Source organism: Poecile atricapillus, chromosome 2 (assembly GCF_030490865.1).
Source record: "Poecile atricapillus isolate bPoeAtr1 chromosome 2, bPoeAtr1.hap1, whole genome shotgun sequence".
Taxonomy (NCBI): Eukaryota; Metazoa; Chordata; class Aves; order Passeriformes; family Paridae; genus Poecile; species Poecile atricapillus.
The window spans coordinates 144868770-144882565 of NC_081250.1; the positions used below are offsets into that span (position 1 = coordinate 144868770).

The following is a 13796-nucleotide window of genomic DNA, read 5'->3' on the forward strand; positions in this document are numbered from 1 at the left end:
CCTTAAAGGAGGAACTCTGGTTGGATACCAGTCTCTGCATCAAAGACAGATTAAGAAAGTTTTTTTTGTTATGGTTTTACTGGTAATTTCTTAACCTTTGGAACATGGAGCAAAACCATCTTCTTCCTAATGTATTGATGCTAAGATGCAATACTTTCTGACATCCACAAGTTATATTCCAGCATGGGTTTTAAAAAAGAGATGGGTAATAATTTGGAGCTATGACAATGGTTTTCAGACTTTTAATTAGAGAATCCATAGTAGGTTATGGCTAAATGTCTGAAAAGCAGAAGTCCCCATTACAGTGGTTACTATCAAAGTTTTCTTTTTTTGATTTGTTTCTTTGACAGGAGGTGCTCCAAAGAGAGAATCCAAAGGCATGGGTTGCTGTGCCTAGCCAAGACTGGACAATGTCAGTATGCTCTGCATGGGAATACAGACTAGATGTAAATGCAGCATCAAATGTGAAAATAAAACCTGTGAAACTATGTTCTAGGGGAAATGGGTGATACTGGTGCTCTCTGTGCTCATTATGACCTTAAAGCTGAAAATAAAATATTGACTTTTATCCATAAAGCTCGAAATAGCTTGGAACTTTTTCAAGGAATTTCTTTTTTCCTTTTTTTTTTTTTTTTAATAATATAGTTCTCAGGCTCATGGAGGTCCTTTTGCTCTAGTCCTCTAGCTCTGAAACTGATGTGAGCAGAAAGATGAGGTGAATTGGTGCTGAGATTGCCTTGCAAACATGCTGTATAGGAAATTTTCAGTTCATAGAGGTGAGGACAGCATAGCTCTGGTAGGGAAATATGGTGGAGATCCATAAGCTGCAATGGGCATGTGATCTACCTTGTCTGAGAGAATAAGAGGAGGAAATGTTGTGGCTTAAATTAAATTTTAAGTATTGGTGAGTTTTTTGTTTCTGAATAAATTTGGAGTGGATAAATAAAATGGAAATTATAAGTATTTGGATTTCAGTTTGTTCTGCAGGAAGCAATTAAAAAGAACACCAAACAAAACCAGCAATAGGAAAGGATGTTGTTGGAGATGGTTTATGCAAACTTGCCTGCTAACATCCTTAGGGTGGTTTCTGAGAGGTAACGGGTCCTGCCAAGTTAATTGCCAGGAAAAGGGGAGTCCTGCAGGGCAGCAGGTGACTGCACACTGCAGTGTCAGCTGTGGCATGTGGGATGTATTCCCTATGCCCCCATTTTCCTGTGATCAGGTCTGGGAATGCCAAATTGCCAAGTGTAATAATTTGCAGATTATTAGGCTGTTAATGAAGAATGAGCTGTGAAGGCAGAGTGTTGATTCACCTTGTGGTATAGATCCTGCTAGGATCTTCTTCCCAGCATCATTCAGATGGGAAGAGTGCTAAAGAACAGCTCCCAGCTTGTTCAAGCCTCTGGTCTTGCCTTTCTTGGGAACAAGGACACAGGGAATGAGTTGGTGGCACTGGAATATGCTGACTCTGAGACAGGGTTGTAACTCCTGGATGGAGATTTAGAGCATCAATCTGGGCACATCCAGAAGAGGCAATCACTCAACTGAAGCAAAATTAATTGGTGATTTATAGAAACTTACAAAATTGAGAGCCTGTCAAAATAGGCTCTGTGCAGAATGAAGAATAGGAGGAGGCTGCTGTATTTTTTATTATTTTAAGTAACGGATGTATTAATTAAAGTTATACTTATTATCCTGTAGCTGTAAAAATATCCTTTGAAGTACCCCATATCACTACTTCTGGGACTGGGTTTTGCAGTCAAAAGTCATTTCACACATATTGTTTGTTTTAGAACCTTAGATTTTTAGCAAACCAGCTGAGATTGCTTCTTTGTCTCTGTGTGGCAACAGCAGTGCTTTTTTGTTTCCAATTAATATTGAAAATCTGAAGTAGGCACTGTTTTCAGACCCTTAAAAGGTACATGGGCTGTGACACAGAGAGATGTTCAGTATATCAATATTAACATAATATCCAGATTCTGTGATCTGGAAATATTTCACAACCAGAAAAACAGAACACCTTGAGGTGAGGGAGATCCAGGTCAGGAGAAGTAGCATGAGATGGCATTTTACAGGAGAATAACCAGCCCTGCATATAGCTGTTGTTTTCACATGAAAGAGCTGAATTAATCAGTATCTGAGTGGCTCTGTAACTCTGACAGCTATCACATATAGAACAGCTTAGGGGTAAATAGACAGAAAATAGGAAAATTTTTTTACAAAATGGAGCCTTATCTACTAAAGTTATGTAAACAATGGAAATTTTTTGTTCTTCTGGAAGAGCTAATGAGAGCATTTCTTAAAAACTGCTGTAAGCCTCAAGTGCCTGGAGATATGCATATTGAGTTTTTACCCCTTCCCTCCCATCTGCCAGCTGCTCTGCTGTCATATTTTTTTCTCTCCTGCAGCAAAACACAGAGCTGGGGAAACCACAAACCCTGAATTGTGTCACTGCACAGAAGAAGATTGATGGGGAGGTTAATAAGTTGGCTGTGCAATTAGAACTCTCACCATGTACCACTGACGATGGTTAATGTGGTTATTTCCCGCTCCTCTGATTATTTTTTTGCCTGTTTGTCAAGTCAGCCGTGGGCCCAGGTTCTGCTCCACAGGGGGCAGCCCCAGGAAACTTGGCTATCAGGCACTTTGCTGTGCTGGGTGTTTGTATAAACTCCTTGACTCCCAGTGCACTTAGGAAAGGCAACTCAAGTTCTGCTAATGAGAAAAGGATTAGATGATTTTTTTAAATTTATTTATTTTAATTTTTTTTATTGCTAGGCTTTTCCAAATGTGAAAACAACTGTGAAATAATCAGGAATGGATTAAAGCTGAGGACAGTGAGTGGTTTTTTTCCTCCTGTGTTTAAAAGCTATTTTTTAAATTGCTTTTTTGGTTAGCACACAGTTCTAAATGATATCACACCTATCACCTTGTTCTTAGTAAACTCAGTGGTTTGAGTGTTAATGTGAGCCAAGGGTAGATACCTTGACTGGTATCCATACCTAACTGTGAATGTCTAAATATACATTATAAAAATTAGTCAATGGCATAAATTAATTAACAATAAAACTCCTTCACTGCCCTTCAAACAAAAACTCTTGCTACAGATATAACTTTTTGCTAGAATATAGTCGTGATGGTTGCAAAAATGCTCTTGGAGCACTACAAAGTAGTGATTTTGGTAGAGAACTGTTGTTGAGATTGTCAATATTCCATCTGCTTTAATGATTGAGTACTTCAAAGCATAAGCTGCCCTTGATGCAGTTGATTGTATGTTGCTTTTTGGAGAAGAAAGCTTTGGGTTTCAGCCTGTTTATTTAGAAATCATTTAAGAGCTCCTGACATGGAGCTTGTTGCAAGAACTGAGATACAAATTTTTGAGGAAGCAGCCTGCTACTGTCTCTGTGTAGAGCGCTTTTATAAAAAGAAATAAGGTGACATCAAAGAGTATATTCAAATATTTCCAAGGCTTTCTTCTCCTAAAAGGGAAAAATCTATGGAAGTTCTCAATATTTGCTAGCTGCTTTGGCTGAAGTGTTATGGTATCAGGGCAATTTGCTTTTATTAACCCAGGCATCCCTGTTTCAAGGGTTAATTACTAGGTGTTTATAGGTCCTTCTTGTATGAGCAATTTTATCCCTAATGAACAAGAAACCCTGAAGATGTGAGGGAAAGCTGAATGTACTACCAATACCATCATGGAGTGCCACAAGCAGACTGAGACCATAAATAATAGCTGTCCTCCACAGAAAACAGGTACTACAACAAGAAATAGCATTGGTGAACCTGTAAGGTCACCACATATGAAAAGGAACAGACAGTGCAATTGCTGGGGTGACAGCCAGCAAGTGTAGAAAAATAGTCTCATTCAGGGATTTACCTGCTACAGTAACAAGTGAAATTCCTCACTGAAGAATTGCATATGGCAATGAGCTGTTTTAACAGCAGTGAGCTGATTTAGCAAACTCTTTATCTGGTCAACACAGACTCGGGCTTCACTAGCCAGTGATTTTTCTTGGGAACAGAGTTATGCTAATGGGGATTTTGAGATGGATAACAGAGAAAAACATCAGTGTCTCTGATAAGAATTGGGAAATTTGGGCCTGTGCTAAGGAGCAGTGAGGTTGCCCTCATAACTCCAGTCTCCAATCCTGTTATCCAGTTAACACCTTCCACTCACTGCAAATTGTCATTACAGAGGTGGTGAGAATTAGAAAATCAGTTCAGCTGGGCTATTAGCCAGAATTAAATATTTAGAGGGCCAGGAGAACTGAACCCATCCAGCACAGAATAAAAAAAGCTGTTAAGGAAAGGACAGCTGTTAATTAACTGTTTAAACCAACCAAGGCTTCCTTTTTTAGTGCCTGAAATATCACTGTAAACATAAAATTAATTTAAATGCTTCAGATGTCATCACTTCCATGTCTTCATCTCCTACAGTATCAGTCTTGCCTAAGTGAGCTGAAGGGTTTGACTTTTCATGTGTGGCATGGAAGTGATATCTGTGGGCACTCCAAGGAGTAATACATTTGGAATGAGAACCGAGTTACTGGTAGAAACATCACTGGGTATAATATTTCAGACTGCTCATTGCTTTCTCTCTTCAGTGATACAACTTTCTGTGGAATTTACTTGTCTTTCATATTTTCTATTTCAGAATATGTCACTTTACTGATAAAACATTGCCCTACAAACCCCTTCATGGGTCACTTTATGATGAAGCACATTATTTTTTATCTCATTACAATTAAACACTTTCATGTTTTGATATCTCTTTTGTTAGTAAACAATAGTGTCTTCTAAAATGTATCAGTCAGGATGTTCTAGCCAAACTGGCAATGTTCTAAAAGTGACGCTAATTCACTTTAAAGATAGTACTTACTGAAACAAGTCCAGCTCCTTTGAGAACACTTGATGAGATATTCATTCATTCAATTTACAGACCGGTTTGAATCATGGCACGAGTGCGTATACAGGCCTGGGCTATATATTTAATATTTCCAAGGTGAAGTTGATTAGCCAGTCCCCAAAAAGTTAACCTCCTTTTGATGCAGGGCTTGTAGCACTGAGGTGTGCTCTTGCAGCATCTCACTAGGACTGTCAGTATTTAGGATATTCTCAGTCTTGGCTTTCCCTCATCTTGGGGCAACTGAGTGGGAGCTTCTCAGTGAGTTTTGTCTCCTGCTGTACTTCAACATGCACTCATTTTACAGCCTCACAAAGCCCTTGTTTTGGTGACAACTCAGGCTGGTGACAGGGTTAGAAGCTCTGGAAAACAACACCAGAGAATCTGAATAGTTTCTTAACTGTACAATTGATTCAGCTGTAGGCTCCAAACATGTCATTCAAGGTGTAACTCTGTTTTCTGTTTGTCTGAGGACCAGTCAAGACATCACAGTGTGTTTGAGCCCTCCAAACAGGATTGATGGAAGTGACAGAGTGCCCACAGGAGAGCCTTGACCTCCTGCCGTGGGTGCAAGAGGTCAGCTGGACACCAACATACAATTTATCTACAGTGCAGTCACCCACTTGTGAGGAGGACACCTTAGTCTGTTTTAAGAGTGTGCTCAGTGGAATCTCTGAGTTTAGGACAAGATTAATCTCTTCTGTCTTCCAGACCCTCATACCTGGGTGGATGACACACCTTAAAACTCTCCAGCTGTATTTTTCCTGTATTGGAGAAAAGGGGATGAGACAACCACCTTAGATTGTATAAATCTACTTGAAGGCAATTAAAAGTGAGAAGAACCTACTCAATCTCCTTTTGTTTTGCTTTCATCTGAAAAATGTGGACAGTAATTCCTCCTTTTGCCATCATTAACTGCCTACACAATTCATGTTCTAAATCCCTCCAGTCAGTGGTTTATTCTTGCCCCTTTCTTCAGGTAGATGACCCAGCAGAGTGGTGGCTTACACTGACTGTATCTGGACATTCAGGGGTTAACCACAGCTGGTAAAGGAGAGATGCTGACACAGTTTGATAAAATACAGGAATGAGAATCTCATCAAAATACCACTCCAGTAAAAAAGAAAAATCACACGCCTTCTAAAAAAAATTAAACCCTTTTTATTTGTATATTTATTTTTATATATAAAAGAAATACAAAAAACAACCCCACAAACAATGCTGATTATGGTAATTCAGTTTTGTCAGCCCCCTCTGCTTGGGCTGCTGCCTCAGATCCACCAGGAGTGAGCAAAGTCCTCCGGTTGTAATGTCCTTTTATGATTCCAGAGTTATTGTTCTCATTAAGAATTTGTTTCTGTTTTTGCCTGTTAAGAGACTGTACAAGTCCTAATACAACAGCTGCTAATGAATACTGTCCAGTCAGTTTTCTTGGTTGTAAGATTAGAGGATTTGGTTGAACTCTTCCTAGAAGAAAATATGTTTTGATTTTTCCTTCCTGTTCACTGATACCTTTGACATAAATTTCTCCTCGGTAGTCGAAGGCAAATCCCCGGTCCTTCAGGATCAGATACGTTTCTTCAGGCACTTGGATTCTGTCACTAACACCTGTGCTGTCCATTCGACTTGCTAAATTCACTGTTTTGCCCCAGATATCATACTGGGGTTTCTTAGCACCGATAACTCCTGCTACGACAGAGCCATGGCTAATTCCTGATTTTAAAAAAATAAAAAATAGAAAATTAAAAAGAAAAAGAAAAAAAAAAGAGAGGACAAACTTTAATACAGTAATGAGTAAAACTCATATTTGCACTTAAGAACCAGATGAAGCCTGGTTCAGATACACTTATCTCCAGACTTAAAAAAGAGGTGCATATATAGAGAAATTAAACAAACAAAAAAAAATCTGGAAAAGCTAAAAAACTTGAAAAGGGATGCCAACAGGGTTATTTTATGGGACTCCCATGTCAGTGGAATCACAATACTTCTATTTCATCTGTATTCCGCACATTATTGCCAAAGCTGCTGAAAACTTATCAGATAGTAGGAAAGATTTCTGGAACTACACTTGTTGAGGGAGACCTTGTTAGTGCTATACAGTCAAGAAATTGCATTCTTATGTTCTATGAAGTGAAAATATTAAAGCATTCTGTGAAGCTATTGAAAGACTGCATTTTGTAAAATTGTTGCCTAAAAAGACAAGCAATAGCTTTTTTTTTTTTTTTTCTATAACAGTGATTTAAGAATAATGTTAGTAGAGTGTAAGATATCTTTTGGAAAATTATTATATTTTTTTAGGATTTTTTTTCTTTTTTTAAAGATTTTTATTTTAAAAATAGTGATAGAAATATTATCAAATAATCTTGCATTCATGCTCTATGAAATCTTTGTGTGTGATCCACACTTACTAAGCCTGTTCCTTGAGAAATCTTGGGAACCATGTGTTTTGCATTCAAAACTCTTGGGAAGTGTAGATCAGATAGTGATGCTGTGACCTTCCATACTGTGACTGATTAATATATTTCAGTTTTTCTATGGCAGGGCTATCTATAAAAGACATGTCCCTTCCAAGTGTTTTTTGGTTTGTTTTTTATGTTTGTTTTGGCCAGTGATCCAGTCAGCAGGAGAAGTCATAAAATTTACTCCTGCTCTGTGCCATATATTCTGGCCATTTTTTAATGTCCCATCCACTAGCCATGTAGGATATTCCACCCAGAGCAATAGCTTACCCATCACAACAATTCAGAACTGCTGCCACTGGTCAGGTTAGAGATGGAATTCAACTTTTGTGCAAAACAGAAATACTGCTCCCAGGGTTTAGGAGAAACTACTTTTGTCCCTTTACTGAAGAAGAATATTATATAGGGAGATTAATTAGAGACTCTGTGAGTGTCAGTGTTGGGGTTGGATCTAGGTTGTCCTGTTCACTTTCTGTGTTATATCCATGGCTTCTTAGTACCAGACTTACTAAAGGCAGTAAATTAATTATGTTTCCCCATTCACAATTCACTGAAACATTGAACTCCTACAATCCCCAAATCAGGGCCTATATTCTGCAAATGGAGTATTTCATATTTCTGACTTTCAAATTGACTATGTTGAAGTCAATTTGAAAACAGAGGATTCAGTATTTGGACTCTCTTAAACTGTGCATGTCCTTGCAATGTTCCTGGAGTGCTCTCAGTGGAGTTGCATCCTTGCAGACAAACCCCCATTTTAACTCTTGTGTTTGAACCACGCTTACCAATCCGGAGCTCAAAGTTGTTGAAGGAATGCTTGTTGATCTCCTGGATGCTTTCATTCAGAGCTATGGAGAAGTCAGCCAGGGCACACAAATGTCCCCATTTGTCTTCACATTGCTGAGGAAAATGTTACACACCAATATGTTAATAAAGTTTTGCATTTTCCCAGCTGCCATCCCTAGTGTTTGCATTTGGAATCCAGCCTCAACAGAGGCTAGAGAGGTACACTGCTAGTAATGATAATGCTTCCCATTATGTTATACTTGTATAACTGGATAGGGAGCAGCTTAAAGGGCCAGAGAAAGTAACTTTCTGTCAACAATCTGACAGGCAATCATGGGAATTAACAAGGCATGTGAAGAATGTCTATGGCTGAGAAAGTATAGAGAGGATTGAGATTGCTCAGATTCAAGGGTCTAAATCTAGTGAGAACAAGGGATGACCCACATAAGCCAGAATTAGAGTGAAAGAAGTGAGGAATGTGTAATTGTCCTTTGCTGAAACTGTCACCAGGAAAAGCATCAATTCAAGTGCTCTCAGAGATGTAATGATGACAGGAACAACAGGGCAAGCCAGGCAATCTGGGGTTGGATAAGGAAGAGAGAAAAGGCTCTTCTGTAGCTCATTAACTGCCTTTGCCTAGGGCAGGCAAGTCACTCCCTGCTCCTTCCATTCCTACAAAGCAGTTGATATACAGATGGGGACCAGCAGTAGGTTTCAGTTTTCCCAGAACACCAACAGAACAGATGAAGGGGCAGGGACCCTCAAGGGAGGCAGCGTAGTAAAGAACAGCTGTGGGTTTGCCCCAATGATTGTATGATGTCTTCTCATCTGTTCTGAAGCAAGGTAATTATTTCTTCAAATTTCCAGTTTTTAGTACAAAGGATTGTAAGTCTGTCCCTGGGTCACCCAGTCGAGCCCTTTGCAGTTTTCATCATGCTATGTGTTTTATACTGAACATGAGCATCTCCTTGGCATCATCCTGTTCTCTTCACACCATGCTTGGTCCTTATCCTCACTCTGTTCACAGCATGCCAACCTCCCTCAGCAGCCTGCACCTCTTAGGTGCTGACAAGGTGACAGACATGTACGCATGACAAGTATATTTAAAACATCCATTAAAATTCCATTAAGCTATTATAGTTCAAGAAAAGAGATGAGTTAATCATTCTTGGAAAGGCAGTGGAAGCTTTTCTTCCTTTGAATTTTTACCCCCATCAAGAGTCAAAGGAAGTGATTAGGAGATGTGTAGCTATAACCAACTATCTCTCTGGTGCTCTATCCTTCTTTTCTTGTGTCTATACAGAAGCATTTTGACAATCAAAATCCCATGCTTATCTAGTTTTATGGATTTCTAGCTGTCAGCATCACTAGTTACTCTGTAGGTGGGAGATGCTCAGCTAGTTACACTCCATGTGTTTTATAATGTATTCTTAACAAACAGTGGAAATTTTCTGGTTTATAAAGCTCACGATAATCTGCTTTTCAGAAGTTGTGATCAATGTGGGCAAATCTGATTCCCATCCCTTTTGTGCTGCTCTTCCTGGGGACCAGTTGCCAAAAAAACAGATTTCAGCAACAGATGACTTCTTGTTGGATGTATTTTAAAGTCTTATCTAATTTGTTTCCAGGCAAATTCTTGGGTGGAATTATGAATGGATTTCTCTTATCGGACTTATGTGAGGTTTATGGCTGTGACTGTGTGTCTGTCCTCTGTGACTATTTATCCCCTCAGCTTGGTTTGCTTGTTCTTCAGTTAAACCAATGATCTGCTTTCTGCTTTCTTTTTGATGTGCAGTTATCATGCTGTCTGTAGAAATGCTGTACCAAAAAGAGTATAAATGCAGCATTACACTTGCTTAAGTATGCTGTCAGTTAATAGATCCTCTGTCATCATTGATTATTGGAGGTTGTTAGTCATGTTCCTGAGTTACTGAGGTGGCTTTAGAGTATGTCTGAAGATATAGATAGATCTGATCTAGATTCACATTGGTGTGACTGAAAGGAATTTTTTTCCTTCTATAAACCTAAATTTGAGGAAAGAATCCATATGGTTCTTGTTCCAAGCACAAGATGGCATTTCAATTCATCAAGAAGTGCAACTGCTGTCTGCCAGAATTCCCAAATGTCTATTTTATTTTAGCAAAACAAGTTTTATGAACAACATAAAGATAACACTTATATTTTTGAATATGAATGGTCAGAATAATCAAAAGCTTAGCTTCTTAAAGAAAACTCTCCTCTTACCTGTTTTTCAGGTGATAATCCTGACACAGCCATGTACGTGCTGCCAATTGTTTTAATTTTTTCAATATCTTGAAATCTCTCTTCACCTAGTAACTAATACATATGTAAAAAGAAAAATACTGTTACTTCTGTAATTCCTAACAAAAAATGCTTCTAAAGATGTAAGAATGTATCTTTATGCCTGTGGTATCTTCTAGTCAGTCATGGCACACAATTTATTCTGGGTTCTGGGGAACACTGATCTGGAACTCTGGAGCATCATCTGCTCACTGAGTGCATGCAAGACAAATTGTGCTATTTGGTAAATTCCACAATGGATAATATAAGAAATGCATCTAAATTCTGCATTTCCTGAGGTATGATCACTGAATATTAGTGAAGACAAAATCACTGTGTATGTATGTGTGAATAGAAGACTTGATCACTTTAAAGTGTTTCTAAAACTCTACTGGAGGAACTCAGTTTGGAAATTAAGTTCTTCTACAGCAACAATTAAGGTGATGAGACCAGTATTCAAGACTGGTCTGGTTGGGGCTCTGAGCAAACTGTTCCAGTGGAAAGTGTTCCTGACCATGGCGGGGGGCTTGGAATGAGATGATCTTCCAACCCAAACTGTTCTAAAATTGTATGAACTTACACTGTCAATGGATGGAGGTAAATGCCTCCACAGAAATCTTGTAAGAGACCAAGTCCTCTTATATCCCCTACTTCCCTCTACTTAGTGTCAGACTGGACACCAGTATGTCCATTGGATCATTGAGTCTATATGTTTGCTATGTATTTTCCCCTTCTAACAAAAATTCCAAGAACCAATGGGAAATGATAAATCCCTGTATCTATTTGGAATTTTCTATAGCTATGGGTGTTAAGTAGGTATGAAGAACTTGTGAGATTGAGAATCTGGAAGAGGAAGAATAAATTTAGTCAAGTGACTAAAGCACTGAATTAAGTGGGAGTGAAATTTTGGTCGCTATTCCAAGTCCATATTTATGGTTTAACTTAAGACTTTCCATGAAATTGAAACCAGAGAGTTACATTCCTTGAAAGACCTTAGCAGAGTTCAGGACATGCATTCTGTCAGTGACAACAGAGTGTGGGCTATAGGCAGTAGTCACCTCATCACAGGAAAATGTTTTCTGTTGGTGTTAATGCCAAATGCTCTGTGAAACTTTGTGAAAAGCTGTATGGTATCTAATAAATTTAGAGATCAATACGGTTACAAAGTCATGGGAGAAAAAAAGCTCTTCACTAAGAAAAGAAGTTTCAAACTTTCAATTCTACAGGCTCAGTTTAGTTGGGGTTTAAATGGAAAAAAGTCTTTTTGTGGTCAGGCAAAAATGTAAAAAAAATATTTTCCCCTTTCTTTTTCTACCCTGTGGTGCATTCTTTTCTCCATCTTGTGGGTTGGAATTTCCTGTCCACTGAAGGGATTATTTCATTCAAAGGGAGAAACATACCAAAGGCATAATATGAAATATCCCCTGCCACTGAAGCAGCCCCAGCGCCCATCAGCCGGAGCGCCGGGGCCTTGGAAGCTTTGCTGTTGGTGTGCAGATATGGCACCATCTGTCTCTGATGGGAGGCTGCACAGCCCTGCACGTAGGGAATACAGAGCCATATGGCTACTGGCTCCTGTCCAAGCCAGGAAAGTCCAAAGATTTGACCTGCTTCTCATTTTTCTTCAAACTGCCAGAACAGCCCATTGTGTACCTTTCCCCCTTGCAAGGGCAGCTCTTCCAACTGCTCTCTTAAAGAAAAAAGATTGTTTCTTGTAGCTCTGCCTCTGTGAGCAGTCTGAGAGCACCATGTGTGTGGGCAAGGGGAGAAAATGGTCTTGCTTGAAAACAGCCCATATTTTCATTTCCAGATGGCTGCTGGAAGCAACAGCAAACAGCACACTAATTTAAAATTTATAATAAATATCTAAAATTACTCTTTTTAGGAAAGAAGAAAAAAACAACCATTGGCTGTGATGCAATTTAGAAAAAATGCTCCCAAGTTATGGGTGTTTTCCTCATTCATTATTCCTTCCAAACCTCCTGTTTGTTTCTTTTTTTCCCCTAATTTATATGGCGTGTTCAGTAGCTTCTTTCCTTCTTCAGCTAATGTCTATTTACTAATTATTTTCTTCACGGTGTGATAGGATGATAGGTTTTGATACTGGGGAAAAATATTCCAACTCAGTCCTAAATCAGCTGCCATTTGTTAAAACATTTTAAATAGGCTGCAAATTTAACATGATAGCCCAGGGACACATTTTCAAACACTAGAATGTGGTTTGTAGCTAAAAAGAAACTAATGGCTTATTGCTGCAATTCATGTACAGCCAAGGTTGTGTGGAGGTCAGATCCTGGGATCATATGTACAAAACTGTACAAAAAAGAATATTGCAAGACATGGCACACAACTGTAAAGTAATCAAAGACTCTGAAAGCAGGATCCAGTGTTGAAACCTCTGCTTGTGGCAACAGAACAGATCAATATCTGTTGGGATATACATTATGTAAATCACTGCAGGATAAATAAAATGTAAAAAAAAAAAAAGAATCTGTGAAGAAGAAAGCTCTTCTGAAAACACAAATCCCAACTGTAACATTAACATACAAAAATGACAGATTAAAAAGCCTAGAAAGAGTATTACATTTTAAAAAAATTCCTTCAAGACTCATAATATCTGCAGAAATGTTACAATGTTAATTTTTTGGTCTAACATCTCTAAGAAAGGGAGTTTAGCCCTGTATGTGTCTTAGAATTACAGTCATATAAAAAGCAAGTAATTGTAAAAGTAGGTTTTCAATGTTCATATATGTTTCTTTTTGCCAGTCCAGAAACTAGCACCTCCTGTTCAGCCTCAGCTGGCAGGAAGACTGGACAATTTGGAAGTCAAAACATTTATGAACCATGAGGGAAAAAGAACAACTGAGTGAAGGCTGTATTTTGACAATAGTCAACCCCCTATTCTTCAAAACTGACTTTTGGACCACATTCTCCCACTCCCTAAGAAGGATCCAGTCACAATCTGACTCCTCTGTGGGCACCTACCCCATGCAGGTGTCAGTGACAGGTTCTGTTCTAACATTGGCTATTTATTTAGTATACTTTTATAACTGGCTTTGTCCCTCTAACATAGATTTATTACGTGGAAAACAAAGTAACAGATCCAGACTGTAACCTTGCTGTGTTGCATTAACAAGGAAAACCCCCTAAAAGCAGAAATAACCCAGATTTCCTTCTTGTGTACCTATCACATTTTCCAAACCAGGTCAATTTGTATTTTTACCACGGCTTCCATTCGGAAGCATAATTTTGGCTCTGTAGACAGATCATCTCTAATATTATTATCTCTGTAAGGAAAAGAGACAATTCACAGCGTAGAATCTGATCTGAGCTTAGGAACTCAA

General features: G+C 38.7%; 1 protein-coding gene across 1 annotated transcript in view; it reads right to left on the bottom strand.

The window, feature by feature from the left end:
- Positions 1-6131: 6131 nt before the first annotated feature.
- Positions 6132-13796, bottom strand: part of ADCY8 (adenylate cyclase 8) — a 121479-nt gene continuing 113814 nt past the window's right edge. The window contains 3 exon segments of the mRNA XM_058831926.1: positions 6132-6619; positions 8151-8265; positions 10396-10488. Of these exon segments, the coding sequence (XP_058687909.1) occupies positions 6132-6619; positions 8151-8265; positions 10396-10488 (696 nt within the window).